Below are 13228 nucleotides of genomic sequence, written 5' to 3' on the forward strand. Positions count from 1 at the left end.
CTGCATTTATATTTTTGAGTCATATATTGAAGAAAAAATTGCCCTTTTACATATGCAAGTTTTTTGCAAGGCTTTTGTAGAACAGTGTGATTGAATCCCTTTGGGAAGTTTTATTGTTCAGACAGAGTAAGCAAACTAGAGCTGTCATTTTGGTTTCTGTGAAATCTATAGAAAACAAAACTATGAATAGATTAAGACAGGTTAATCGACAAAGAAAATGCAGCACCTATTTAAAGCGATGGATGCGTAATAGGCCTACCCAGTGAACTTCATTGAATCATCGTTTACTTTATTTCCTACTGATGCAAAGAGAAAGGAGGAGGAACGGCAGTTAATTGGTAACCAGCAGCATTGATGTGAAGCGTCTCAGACAGACAGACAGACAGACAGACATACATACATACAGACAGACAGACAGACAGACATGCAGACAGGCAGTGTGAGCACAGACAGACAGACAGACAGACAGACAGACCGCCTCCTCCAGCAGCGCACAATGATTCAACTCCTCCGCTGTCGACCCGGCTACTGCCTTTGGAAAAATCTGTCACGGAATAAATAAAGTGGTCGGTTCCTGAGAAAAGCGCCAAGAAGACTCTTTCCTTTGCAGCAGGAGTGCTCGCCAGTTAAACTGCCATCGCGGGCTCTGCCTGTCCAGGTTTAAGGGGGGGGGGGTTCGCCCACCGGCTCACCTGAAGAAGCCAAACTATGCGCTCCCAGGCTGCGGTCCCCCGGTAAGTCACCTCTACGTCCGGTCCGTCCGCGCGTAACAAGAGGATTTACAGAAGTCTGTAGAATGTAAATCAAGAAATACATTAAGCCTACTGTAACATTTCAGTGCTAAATGAAAGATTCTTTTCATAAATTACTTAGAGAGTCTGCCCTTAAGTGTAGCCTATGTGTAAGGAGTTGCAGGATGCAGCTATGTCATGCTACAGTGGTTTGCATAAGTTTACACACCCATGCTAAAGTTGATTCAAAAGAGGAATAAAAAAACCTCTTTTGGAAATTGATCTTAATGTCTTTAGGCTTTAGGGAATTAGGAAAATCCAACCTTTTAAAGGACACTAATTTGTTTTGTGGATGAAATAATTGTAAAAATAAATGTGCATCCTTAAAATACAGGGGGCATAAGTATACACACCCCTTTTTTAAATTCCCATAGAAACAGGCACACATTTTATTTTTAAAAGCCAGTTATTTCATGGATCTAGGATACTATGCATCCTGATAAAGTTCCCTTGGCCTTTGGAATTAAATTAGCCCCACATCATCACATACCCTTCACCATACATAGAGACTGGCATGGGGAACTTTCCATAAGATCATCTCTCAATGCAAATCAAACCAGCTATTGGGCTAACTGAAATAACACCCTGCCAATCTCTATGTATGGTGAAGGGTATGTGATGATGGGGGGGCTATTTTAATTCCAAAGGCCAAGGGAACTTTATCAGGATGCATAGTATCCTGGATCCATGAAATAACTGGTCTTTAAAAATAAAAATCTGCCTGCCTCTATGGCAATTAACATAGGGGTGTGTATGTGCATACTTATGCCCCCTGTATTTTAAGGTAGAACATTTATTTATTTACAATGCATTCTTCATTCACAAAGAAAATTGGTGTCCTTAAAAGGTTGGATTTTTTAATCAACTTTAGCATGGGTGTGTAAACTTATGCAAGCCACTAATGGCATATTTTAGCCTAATCCCATGTGTCACAAAACTACATCTTGATTACCTCTAACCCATTTATAAAAACTACAGTCTATTTTCAGTGCAACAAAATGTTATTCAGCCATTTTTTTTATAAGTCACCTATTTTAATGGATTTATAATTCAATTCTTTATTAATGTTTAACAACTTCTAACAATAATAACATTTCTTAATAAGGCAAATCCAGGCCACTTCTGGAATATTTCCATCAGCGCCTAGTTATGCCTGCTCTTTTCCCTGTCTGTCAGTTTTACATCATTACAGTAGATGTTTACAGCTGCCAAATTCCAGCACAGAAAGTTGAAGTGCTCCTCCTTAACTCCCATGGTTGTAATTATAAATCAATGCTGGTTTTGTCATGTTTAACAAAACCACATAACTTCTGCAGAAATGTTTTGAGGTTATTGACAATAAATGGGTCTTTAGTACATAAGTTCACCTGATCTGTCCTCATGTCCATCCACAGGTTTATGTCCCTTTTATTCGTCCTCTTCCTTCCCCCCGTTTTTTCCTCCTCCTCCCGTCCCCAGTGGGTTCTACAGCGTGTCCCTGTGGTCCTCCCACAGCAGACGGATGCTCGCTCAGCCCCTCATTTCCTGTCTCCGGCCCGCTTGGACGTCAGCTCGCCCTGTGGCCCAGAATGCCACAAAAGGGCCCCTCGCCCGAGCTACTGGGACCTGCGGCATCTTCTGGCCTATGAGACATTACACTCTGATGGTCAACTTACTGAGACCGCCATTGGGATCTATGGCTACGACCCCAGTTCTAACACAAGCCCGGCCTACGCTTCAGGGTCGTCTGGGAAGGCTGAGCGGTCACATGTCAGGAGGAAGCGACAGATCTTCGGCCATGATGGGCGTTTTAGTATTGCTGGGCAGAACTTCCTGCTTAAATATCCATTCTCTGTGGCGGTCAAGCTGTCCACTGGGTGTTCTGGTACATTGGTAGGGAACCGTCATGTTCTCACAGCGGCTCATTGTGTTCATGATGGTAAAAACTATGTGAAAGGAGCCCAGAAGCTCCGGGTTGGGTTTCTAAAAATCAAACGAGACACACAAGCTTCTCCCTTTTACCCCACCTCTAACTTCACCAACCATGTTGAAGGTGGCACTGCGCCTTACACTTCACCAACCAACGACAAAATGAAGTTCCAGTGGATCAGAGCCAAGCGCACCCATGTGCCAAAAGGATGGATTAAAGGAAATGCCAATGACATTGGGATGGACTATGACTATGCTTTGCTTGAACTCAAGAAACCCCACAAACGCCGCCATATGAAGTTAGGAGTCAGTCCCCCAGCTCAGAGGTTGCCGGGTCGACGAGTCCACTTCTCAGGATTTGATAACGACCGCCCAGGCAAGCTGGTGTATCGGTTCTGTCGAGCTGGCGAGGAGACGTCAGACCTGCTGTACCAGCATTGTGATGCTCAGCCCGGTGCCAGCGGGTCCGGAGTCTACGCCCGGATGTGGGATGGGCGGCGACGGCGCTGGGAGCGGAAGGTGATAGGCGTGTTTTCTGGGCATCAGTGGGTGGAGCAACAAGGGACGTCTCAGGAATTCAATGTAGCGGTGAGAATCACACCCCTCAAATACGCTCAGATCTGCTACTGGATAAAAGGAAACTTTGTGGACTGCCGAGAAGGCTAAGAGGTTTACCTATGAAACCTAAGGCCCACTACATACTCACACATTGTATGGAATATTTGGGGCCGCAAGAACTCACATATTTACCCCACCCCTTGTAGCACTGATGTAACATAAAACATCAACATTTTGTTTGTTGCCTCCATTCTCAGACGCCAATACCATTAATGTAAATACAGACACAAATCCAGTATTGGCACTATGTAAACAGAGCATTTTGTTTCATTTAGGTTTAGTTTTTTTTTTTCTATGAAAACGGTTAAATTTGTGTTAACTGAGGAAAGGTCATGCGGTTTCGCAGAATAAATGCAGGCTTATCTGGTTCTTTGTACATCTGTCTAGATAACAAAGTTATCTGGAAGACTCTCAGATCTGAACATTGACTGATGTAAAACAGGCCCTCAGAAAGAGCAGGACTGGGAAAATGGTTTCAGTATGCATTCTAGCCTTTTTATTGTGCTTATACTAAAGATGGCGCTGTTAAAACTCTGGTTATTCCATTGAGAATTATTTTGTGGATGAATGTACAAGTCAGCAACCAAAGGTTTCTCTCCAAACTATCATATATTCTCTCAGTGCACACACTAGTTCACTACATGGTGTACTCTCTCAGCTAAATAAACTGTGTTTTGAAAGAGCATTTAACATGTTATACAGAATGATATTAAATGACTATGGATGCCAAGGCTGCATACTACTTGTTGAAGCACATTTTGTTTGAGTGTTGTACTTTAATGCTTAGCTCCCTCTGGCGGCAAAGATAAGGCATTGCAGGTGTCCAACATCATTCAGACTTAGCCCAGGACTAAATAGGCACTTTCGACTTTCTCCCTGTTTAATATTTTTGAAATTGCATGATTTGTGTTGTAAAATTGAAGACTGTGGTGAAATTTTAATGAAAAATATGACTAGAAATAAGCAACCGGGTCACATTTGCCTTCTTATGTATGCACCAAATAACCAGGCAAAATTCCTAGTAAGTATTCCTTACTTGGCAATAAATCCTTTTCCGATTCAGATTTTCTTATTCTCCGTCTACTTACACAACATACCCCTAACACAACACAATCTTTGTTTAAACACCATTTGTTTTATTTCAGATGTTAAAAGGCATTCTCAAAAATGCTGTGGGGAAACTGAACCACTTAAGAAGCTGAAATATGAGGACCAGGCTCTAAAGACTTTTCCAGCAGCAATACATTTGTTCAACCAGGAGTCTGACACTGCATACTGGGATATGGCACATAGAAAACACACTCTGCAACTCAATTTGACACTTTTTAGGAGTAACAGATCAACATCGTTAGTAACAATTTTACTTAAATCTTGTCTTCAAATTTTATGTAGGTTAGAAGATCAAGTACACTTCGGGGCAATGTGGTCAACAGGTGATTGAACAGAAAAATCTTTCCAAATCTTATTCCTCTTCTTCAGCTGTGATAGTATGGGTTTTTACAAAAACAAAGAGGAGACTGAATGTGTATCACTTGAGGATGACTCAACAGTCAAGTAGAACTGACAGAGCAGGATTTAAAGGAAACCTTAAATGTCTACTTTCTGTGTTTTTGAGATAAGGCTGAGTTAAAAATATGACATAAAAGTGCACCCATTAAAAAACTGAAATTTCAGTGATACTGCTCAAATTGGAGGATCACTCAACATTCAAGTGGAAATGACCGTGAACAAAACAGAAGCACCAAGGAGCTGATTTAAGGGCCAAGTTTACAGACAGAGCAGACCAATGTGCACATGTATGGCATGTATGTATAATCAAAAGATTTCACACCAGCGTACCAGATGTACACACTGGTTTTTCTCAGAAGCAGTTTTCTCCCCCTCATTTAAGCACAACATGAAAGTTGACTGAAGCTCACGACCACACAGGGAATATTGATCCGATTTTCTATTCCGGCTTGAATATACTGATCAAAAACAACAGAAACGCCTTTTTATCTGAATAGTTAACAGTCAATCACAATCATGCCCTGATGTTAATCTTTAATACTGCCCGAAGTTAGGCACCAACTGCAGGTTGGAGCAGGTGAAGGAAAGGAGGCTCATAAAGAGGAAGTGGCTATTTGCCAAGTGTGACTTAACAGAAAAGCAACAACAAGCAACAAAGCAACCAGTTTGTAACACCATTCTGGTAACTGAGAAAAAAAAACTGGTAATGGGGTGACACGTTGCCCTCCAGCCTTTGATATGCATTCATCACTGATGAAGATGTCACTATCAATACATCTTCTGCTGTCATATCCACATAAGAGTGTGATGACAATGACACATTTCTAGTGGGAGAAGGGTTAGGTCCTGGGACGTACCAACAGACATTTGCTCTTTTATCTACAGCCTATCCCTAAAGAGATGGACCTAATGTGGTATGTCTCTTAATAGCATTATGGTTTAAGCATTTAGGCACCAAAATTGAAATAATAACCATTGACTGGATAACCTTAGAAAACACAAATGAGTAATACACTATATCATAGCAAGAACATTTATAGCATGCCAAAGCGTGGTCAGACATCAGTAAGTTGATTTTAATCATCACCTGGTTACAGCAGCAGCCCTTCAAACGTTACACTTGATAAGTAACAAAAAACAACCAGGGCAGGCAGGGTTGTATGACAAGATGAAAACAGCTAGGGTGAAGTGTTTTATTTTTTTGTTAATACATTTTTTAGTGTGCTTTAAGTTTCAAGATGCCAAATTTCAGTCCCCTTTCACTTGTTTATATTCTGGGGTAGGTTTGTAAAGACTGGTGCTGTAACTGCCCTGATGTGAAACAAGCAGATACTGATAAAAACAAAACAACAAAAGTGAATGAGGAAGAAAACAGCATTCACTGAAGTGGCAGTGGATAAGAGAGTCCCTAAGGTCTTATTCCTACAGACTGATCTCAAGTCAGTTTGTAGGTTAATTCCAAAGGTTCATTCCATGAGGGTGAAAAATAAATGCTGAGGCAAAGCAAAAGTTTGACAATTTGATGGGGAAAAAGCTACACCACTCTTATCTGCCCATTAAATATGAAGCTACTGCAGGCAGTAGTAAACATACGTGTAAGAATGACAATTTGCTGCGTTACAGGGGGTGATATGGCATACCATTTCTTGGCCAGGGACATTAACTTACTGTGCCTGGCATCTGCAGAGCCACATTTTTTTAAATTGTCCGGCACATAATCACCTCAAACAACATTTTATTTTTTTATTTTTTTTACACGTCAATCTTTAAATTTGTTTTTAGGAACCAGAGTTATAATTAGTGAGTTTTAGAGGTGCTGGTAGGCAGACTTTGTTATGTTAGACGGAACCAGGCTAGCTGTTTGCTTGTTTCCAGTCTTTGTGCTAACATTAAGCTAACAACCTGTGTGTTGTGGCATCATATTTGATAGACAGACTCTCCACCAGTATTTTCCTAAAATGTTGAAGTTTTGCTGTAAATTGTGTTGAAGATGTTGAAAGCAGTGACGTTGTGTACCTCCTGCTAACATTACCCCAAAGAGCTGCATCAGTTTAACTGGTTCTAGATTTAAGCTCCAAGAGCCTCAGGGTTGAACAGAACAGCCCAATCAGGATTCAGCATCTCAGGCCCCATCCCTTCCACTGCTCTGAATCGCTTGTCTGGTTTAACCAACTTGCGGAGGCCAAGTTTTAACTGTGATTGGCCACCTGCACTTAAAATATCTTTGGTGACAGTCACCTCCTGGCATTCCATGATTTCCCTGTCAACAGCATAACACAACATGCTAATGTCTTCAGCGTGGTAATGCCCGGCGTAACTCGAAATAGTATACAAAATAAAAATATTCTTTTAAATAGGTATATAAACATTGCATTAAAAATATAACCGTATCAAAACAAGATTATGAGTTCACAGTCTGTCCCTTAACCTCCAAGCGTGAGCGCTAAACAACCCTCCAGTCCTCCACTTTACCAGACCTCCACCCGTCTCCCCTCCACACGCGGAGTTCGTTGGTGAGGTCTCACTGTGCCGAGCCTTTACTGCGACTTGAGCCCCAAACTGTTGGAGGACAGAGGGTAAGAGTAGGCTTTGCCCAGCACAATGCGGTCTCTGAGCAGTTTAAAAAGGACATAGTAGTTGCAGAAGAGAATGAGGCCCAGAGACAAAGTGTGGTTCCAGCGCTCAGAGCGCAGCAGAGAGTATAACTGGTACAAAACCACACTGGACTCGATCCAAATCAGCAGGTTGAGAATCCGCAACGGCTTGTGGAACAGGAACTGGAAGACAGACAAGAAGAAAAGATTAGAGAAGAAATTACAGAGTGTATAGATGGTTGAAGATATGAATATTTAATATGCAGGCGGTGTACACAATAAAATGTGCAATAAAACACTTGCACTAGCTATGATTACATTGTTTCATTCACTTTGTGACAAGAGAGACTATTATGTGCTGTTGCCTAATTTACGATGTTTCATTAACTGTGATGAAGAGCGGGGGTTCGGTGAGCAGAGAGGTTTTGCAGTGGGGATGTCTTTGTTAAAAGGTTTGTTGGTGAAAAACAATCTCTAAGACAAGAGAATGTATGCAATTGTATGAGAAACACAAACAGCCAATCACATGGGGTATCTGCATAGCTGCTGTTACCTAACCTGAAGTTACATTTTTTTTAAAGAGGCACACGTCAAAAATGGTGTAGCCTCTTAGCCTAGCCTACACATGCAGCTACCATAGGTAGAGCATATGCCCTTAAAGGAGACATTTTATGCTTGCTGTCATACCTATAAGGTTACAATGTCAGATGTTCACATTAAATGTAGGCAAAGCTTCAAATAATGAGGTAAACGTATGTAAAAGCAATCCCTGTGCGCCAAAACCTCAGATTCCCCACTGTTCTGGATGCTCCGGTTTCAACAGCTTTTTCTTACAGTTTCATATCTTGTCATCTTGTCATATGGAGCCGGTTGTCTATATATGGTCATCTGCTCCAGGCAGGCATATTGCATACCCTAGCATATGTAGCTACCTGCTAACAGGAAACCTGTAATCATGGCTACTGATTAACTTCTCTCACATTTCAGGTCACATTCCGGCTATATACTCTGTTGCAGTCTGTCTCCACAGACTGTAAAGAGGCAGCAATAGCAGAGCACAGATGCTGCAGAGACCCGGAGACGCGGAAATGCTGACTGGGCTTTTTGAAGAGGGGGGCTTAAAGAGACAGGCACTCCAATAGAGCGTCTCAGACAGAGGGTGAATACAGGTGCAGCAGCCATGGCCATTATGAGAGTATATTTTAACATTAAAGCACGTAAACATGTTCTAGTAGAAACACAAAATACAAGTATGAACCTGAAAACTGTATATAATAGATCTCCTTTAACATACAAGTATAAATCAGCTTAACGCGTTGAATATGTGGCTGTGTGATGAAAGTATAATTTCTGCTGAAGTTGGCAAGTGTGGTTAGCAAGGGTGGTGTTTATTTCAAGTGAGGTGGTGCATTTTAAGCTTTCATAGGCTGCAGAAAACCAATTCTACAACTGTGTAGTAAGTAGTGTTGTTGTATTATATTGTAAAAGGGTAATTACTTCTTCCAGCCTCATCATAATGAATAATGTTCAAGTTACATCCACTGTCACTATGGTCTAAAGTCCAGATACTCACATAAAACCTTGCATGGGAAACATCAGAAGGCAGAGCGACGTTATAAGTTCCGACCGCCTTATAAAGAGATCGACTGTGTCGTACCAACACCCCCTGAGGCCAAATGGTACTTTCTGACCACCTGCAATACATAACAACATGACAGTTATATCACAAACCATTAATAGTCATTTTTAAAACTGTGTGTGTGTGTGTGTGTGTGTGTGTGTGTGTGTGTGTGTGTGTGTGTGTACAAAGTGGCACTTACACATGCTGAGGTGCGTTGCTGTACGAGCCATGCTCCAGTTTCTGCCAGCGACCCAGGTGAGCCGCAGAGCGATGAAGCAGGTCGCAATAGCTGGGGGGCAGCAGCTGACTCATCAGCATCACAAACGCATTGATCCACACCATGATCAGATGCTCACATGACCAGCGCATGTCATAGTACTGGGTGCTCTATTAGAGGACATTGAAAGGATGGTTAAATTTAACACACACAACTGTGTGCAAAATGAGGGGTAATGATGTTAATGACACAAAAATAGAATAAATAAAAATGCAAATGAAATGACAGATCGATACCAACCTTAACGAAGCAGAGCGGCAGAAAGGCTACATAGTAAGCACTGAACAGCGAGTTGAACAGCACTTCTTTGATTCGCCGGTTGAAGTCGCTCTTTAGCTCCTCCACTTCTGCTCGAATCATCTCCGGAGTGTGAGAGTGAGTGTGTGGTGGGCAGGTGTGCGTAGGCATGTGCGGGGGGCTGGAAAATTGCTCCCTGAGGTTCTCACGCAAAAGGAAGAGGAAGTCTCGTGGTCGAAAGATCGGGGTCTCTGTTAGGTCGGTCTGCGGGAGGTTGGTGGGGTAATCGCAGTCAGCTGGTGCCGTTTGGCTTTTTCCTCCCTCCTGATGGAAACAACAAAGCGGGACGTACACACCAAATCTGGCATGGAAGGAGGGTGTCGAGCAAACGAGGACAAAAGAACAGAGCAGTACATTTTAGTTTTTGATGGCCGGATGAAATGGAAGATGCATGATGTTTTCACATCACTTAAATCATTTAAAATGAGACACATTAAGGGAGGGCTGGTCCACAACTTCCATTTCCGTTTGCTACATGAATCATTTATTTTGAAAACTGGTTAATGTCCAGAAAGATGTGATAAAGATTTCCTAAAGGAATGTCTCATTAGTTTTAGGTGTTTTACACAGTTTAAGTTTAGGTCTTTTCTTCCACCTTGGCACCATGACAGCAATATGATGGTTTGTGTATGAAAGCAATGTTTTGCATACAATTCAGTCCCTGACCTCCTTGGCAATTAAAGCAAAACAGAAATCAAACTTAAACAGATTTTTTACTTGCTTCTTTTAGAGTTTGATGTCACAGTAACTAGAAAAACTGATAAGTGACAACATTACTAATCACAATTTGCTGACTCCAGTTGTGTCTTTAATTCAAACCTGCGTCAGGTGTTAATATGACAATTTTGTATTGTGGTTCACTGTGCTTCAAATCGGATCAACAAACAGCTTTACGATGCAGGAATCAGGCTGCATTCAATCACTGACACAATGTGGTTTAGGTTAGCAGAGATGCTGCAATAGCATCAGTTGTTCCAGAATTGGAGAGTAGTTCTTCATTGAAAGAAGAGAAAAGAATGGCACTGAAGGCTTTTCTCGATGGAAAAGATGTCGGCTTCTCAGATGGTTCTGTGTAACAAACCGTTTGGCACTTCAGGTTAATGAATTCCTGTAACTTCTGTAAAACGGAACAATTTGACTGTACAAAGTTAAGTGTGCAGAGAGTAAAATGTAAGGAGAGTTTGAACTTCTCTATGAAGCTCTATTTTTTCACAACGGTTTTTGTACGAAGAATGAATGCATTTTAAATGCATTCTTAGGGTTTCTTAGGGTTGATTTGTGGAGAGAAAGTGTGCACTGTTATCCCAAATTGTATGATTCTTGCATTTTCTCCTTCTCTAAATGGCCTTTTCTCCTGCCTTCATATGAGGCTATTTAGAACAGGTATAAAGTTATAAACACTTTTGCCTTGAAATGTGGTTGGTGACAGCTTGTACACATCCTGGCCTTCAGAGGGTTAGGGTTGGGAAGGGCTTTTAAAGACTCACGGGTATCCCAGGAAGAGGAGGTTTAGCACAGAGTAGTGCCTACAGAGGTTGACCAGTGTCCAGCAGAGCACCCAGCCACACATGGTCAGCAGGCTGAGCCGTGCTGCGATGAGAACCACATAGCGGAGCAGTGATCTGCCGCTGCTCTGAGACACCTGGACGGGACATGATCACTCAGTTACCAGAAAGACATCAGTGGGGTTAATCTCTACAGCTGCTATGTGTACTAAAATGTGTCAGCTGATTGTACGTATGTACTTGAACATACATTCTGTGTTTACCTCTGAAACTATAGTCCAAACAAGCCTCCTGGCTAACATGACTGTGATGAAGATAGCCAGGTGGTAGTCCATTAGATGAAAGTTCTGTTCAATTAGAAAAGAGAAAGAAGCTACAATTATTTTCTATGAAAAAAAATGTATGTATTGTACATATTGAATTAGACCTGAACAACAACAAAAAATGTTATGGAGATAGACAAATCATTTTTGGTGTTTACTATTTCTATTAAAAAAATCTATATACAGTATACAGTGTTGGGCAACTTAAGTTACTTTTAAAAAGTAATTAGTTACAGTTACTTCTTCTAAAAAGTAACTAAATTAGATACTCAGTTACAAATTATTAAAGTAACTAGGTACTTCAGAAAGTAACTAATGTGACTAATGAGACTAGCCTCAAATCAAATTCCACGTATGTAGATAGTATGTCTAGTGGATCAATACAAATTGTTTGTTAAGTCCTATAGCAAAAATAAATAAATATAGGCACTCTTTGTAGTGCAAATAATGTAAGTGGTCTGGGTGCTTGCGTTAAGCCGGCGTGTGTGTGTGTGTGTGTGTGTGTGTGTGTGTGTGTGTGTGTGTGTGTGTGTGTGGGTGATAGAGCAAGGGAGAAGAGAGAAAGTGACAGTGATTAGCTTTGGAGCAAGTAGCCACTCTAGAGTCTTAGTGCCTATGTTTTCTGAACGCGGTGGAAAATCTCTCGTTGACTGACTCACTAGGGTTGTTTGTTGTGTGTCCAACTATGCGTGCTTTTGAACACCCGCCCAACTCTATCTTTGATTGGCTTACCATGACATTTTACTCAACCTCAGCCAATCGTCAGCATTTATGCGCTTAACTCGTGCACGGCCCACTAACCAAGGAAGACAAAAAGTCTTTGCCTCTCGGCTCAGAGATCAAGTTGGTCTGATAAAAAAACAAAAAAAAAACAGCTTCAATTATAGTAAGGGACCGCATTTTCCAGCAGTAACGGCGTTATTAAGATGGGAAGAGTAATCGATTCAATTACTCTTTACTGAAGAAAGTAACACCGTTAGTAACGCCGTTGTTTATAACAAAGTTATTTCCATTATTTAAAGTGTAAAGAAAATGTTGGTGACCCCCCTCATGTTGTGTTTCCTGCTCAAAGGAAATATGGTTCATTGGACTTATTAGAAAAATGAGAGTGAAGGAAAAATAATTGCCTACAGATTGCAAAGGTAAAAAAGAAAATAAAAAGCTAAAATAAAAGTGTTTACACTACAGATGTCACTCAAGTTTTTAATATTTAAAGACCCAGGTTAGAGTTTGTGTGGGATTTTCATTTTTAAAGCTAAAGGGGTTGTTGTCGAAATATTGAATAATCCACATACAGTGGCTTGAACCCATTTACACACCCATGCTAAAGTTGATTAAAAAGAAAGAAAGAAACATCTTGGAAATTGATCTTAATGCCTTATTTAAAAAGAAATTAGGAAAATGTTCTTTGTGAATGAATAATGTATTGCAAATAAATAAATGTTCTTCCTTAAAATACAGGGGCATAAGTATACACATCCCTATGTTAAACTCCGAGACAGGCAAATTAGTTATTTCAGTTATTAGTTATTTCATGGATCCAGGATACTATGCATCCTGATAAAGTTCCCTTGGCCTTTGGAATTAAACTAACCCCACATCATCACATACCCTTCACCATACATAGAGACTGGCATGGGGAACTTTCCATAAGATCATCTCTCAATGCAAATCAAACCAGCTATTAGGCTGAAACTGAAATAACACCATGCCTATCTCTATGTATTGTAAAGGGTATGTGTATGTGCCTTTCTCTATGGGAATTTAACATAGGGGTGTGTATAC

The 13228-nt window shown here is 41.0% G+C and overlaps 2 protein-coding genes across 2 annotated transcripts in view; one reads left to right on the forward strand and one right to left on the reverse strand.

Moving 5' to 3' along the window:
- The first annotated feature begins 410 nt into the window (after window positions 1-410).
- Window positions 411-4382, forward strand: LOC116671289 (serine protease 23). Its single transcript, XM_032502507.1, has 2 exons — window positions 411-734; window positions 2186-4382. The coding sequence occupies exons 1-2, from the start codon at window positions 709-711 to the stop codon at window positions 3363-3365; spliced, it is 1206 nt and encodes a 401-aa protein (XP_032358398.1). The 5' UTR covers window positions 411-708; the 3' UTR covers window positions 3366-4382.
- A 50-nt stretch (window positions 4383-4432) lies between these two features.
- The window catches only part of tmem39a (transmembrane protein 39A), a 16698-nt gene continuing 7902 nt past the window's right edge, over window positions 4433-13228 (reverse strand). Inside the window, exons 4-9 of the mRNA XM_032502031.1 lie at window positions 11384-11467; window positions 11103-11257; window positions 9559-9916; window positions 9241-9428; window positions 8994-9114; window positions 4433-7603 (exon numbers count right to left, since the gene is read on the reverse strand). Coding sequence (XP_032357922.1) covers window positions 7364-7603; window positions 8994-9114; window positions 9241-9428; window positions 9559-9916; window positions 11103-11257; window positions 11384-11467 — 1146 coding nt within the window. The 3' untranslated portion in view covers window positions 4433-7363. The remainder of the gene's footprint in view (window positions 7604-8993; window positions 9115-9240; window positions 9429-9558; window positions 9917-11102; window positions 11258-11383; window positions 11468-13228) is intronic.

This window comes from Etheostoma spectabile, chromosome 1 (assembly GCF_008692095.1).
Source record: "Etheostoma spectabile isolate EspeVRDwgs_2016 chromosome 1, UIUC_Espe_1.0, whole genome shotgun sequence".
Lineage (NCBI taxonomy): Eukaryota > Metazoa > Chordata > Actinopteri > Perciformes > Percidae > Etheostoma > Etheostoma spectabile.

Excerpts from the sequence above, each read along its gene's own strand:
- LOC116671289 (XM_032502507.1), top strand. The coding sequence starts at position 709 with ATGCGCTCCCAGGCTGCGGTCCCCCG. Across the intron at positions 735-2,185 it reads TCCCAGGCTGCGGTCCCCCG|GTTTATGTCCCTTTTATTCG; the intron begins GTAAGTCACCTC and ends GTCCATCCACAG.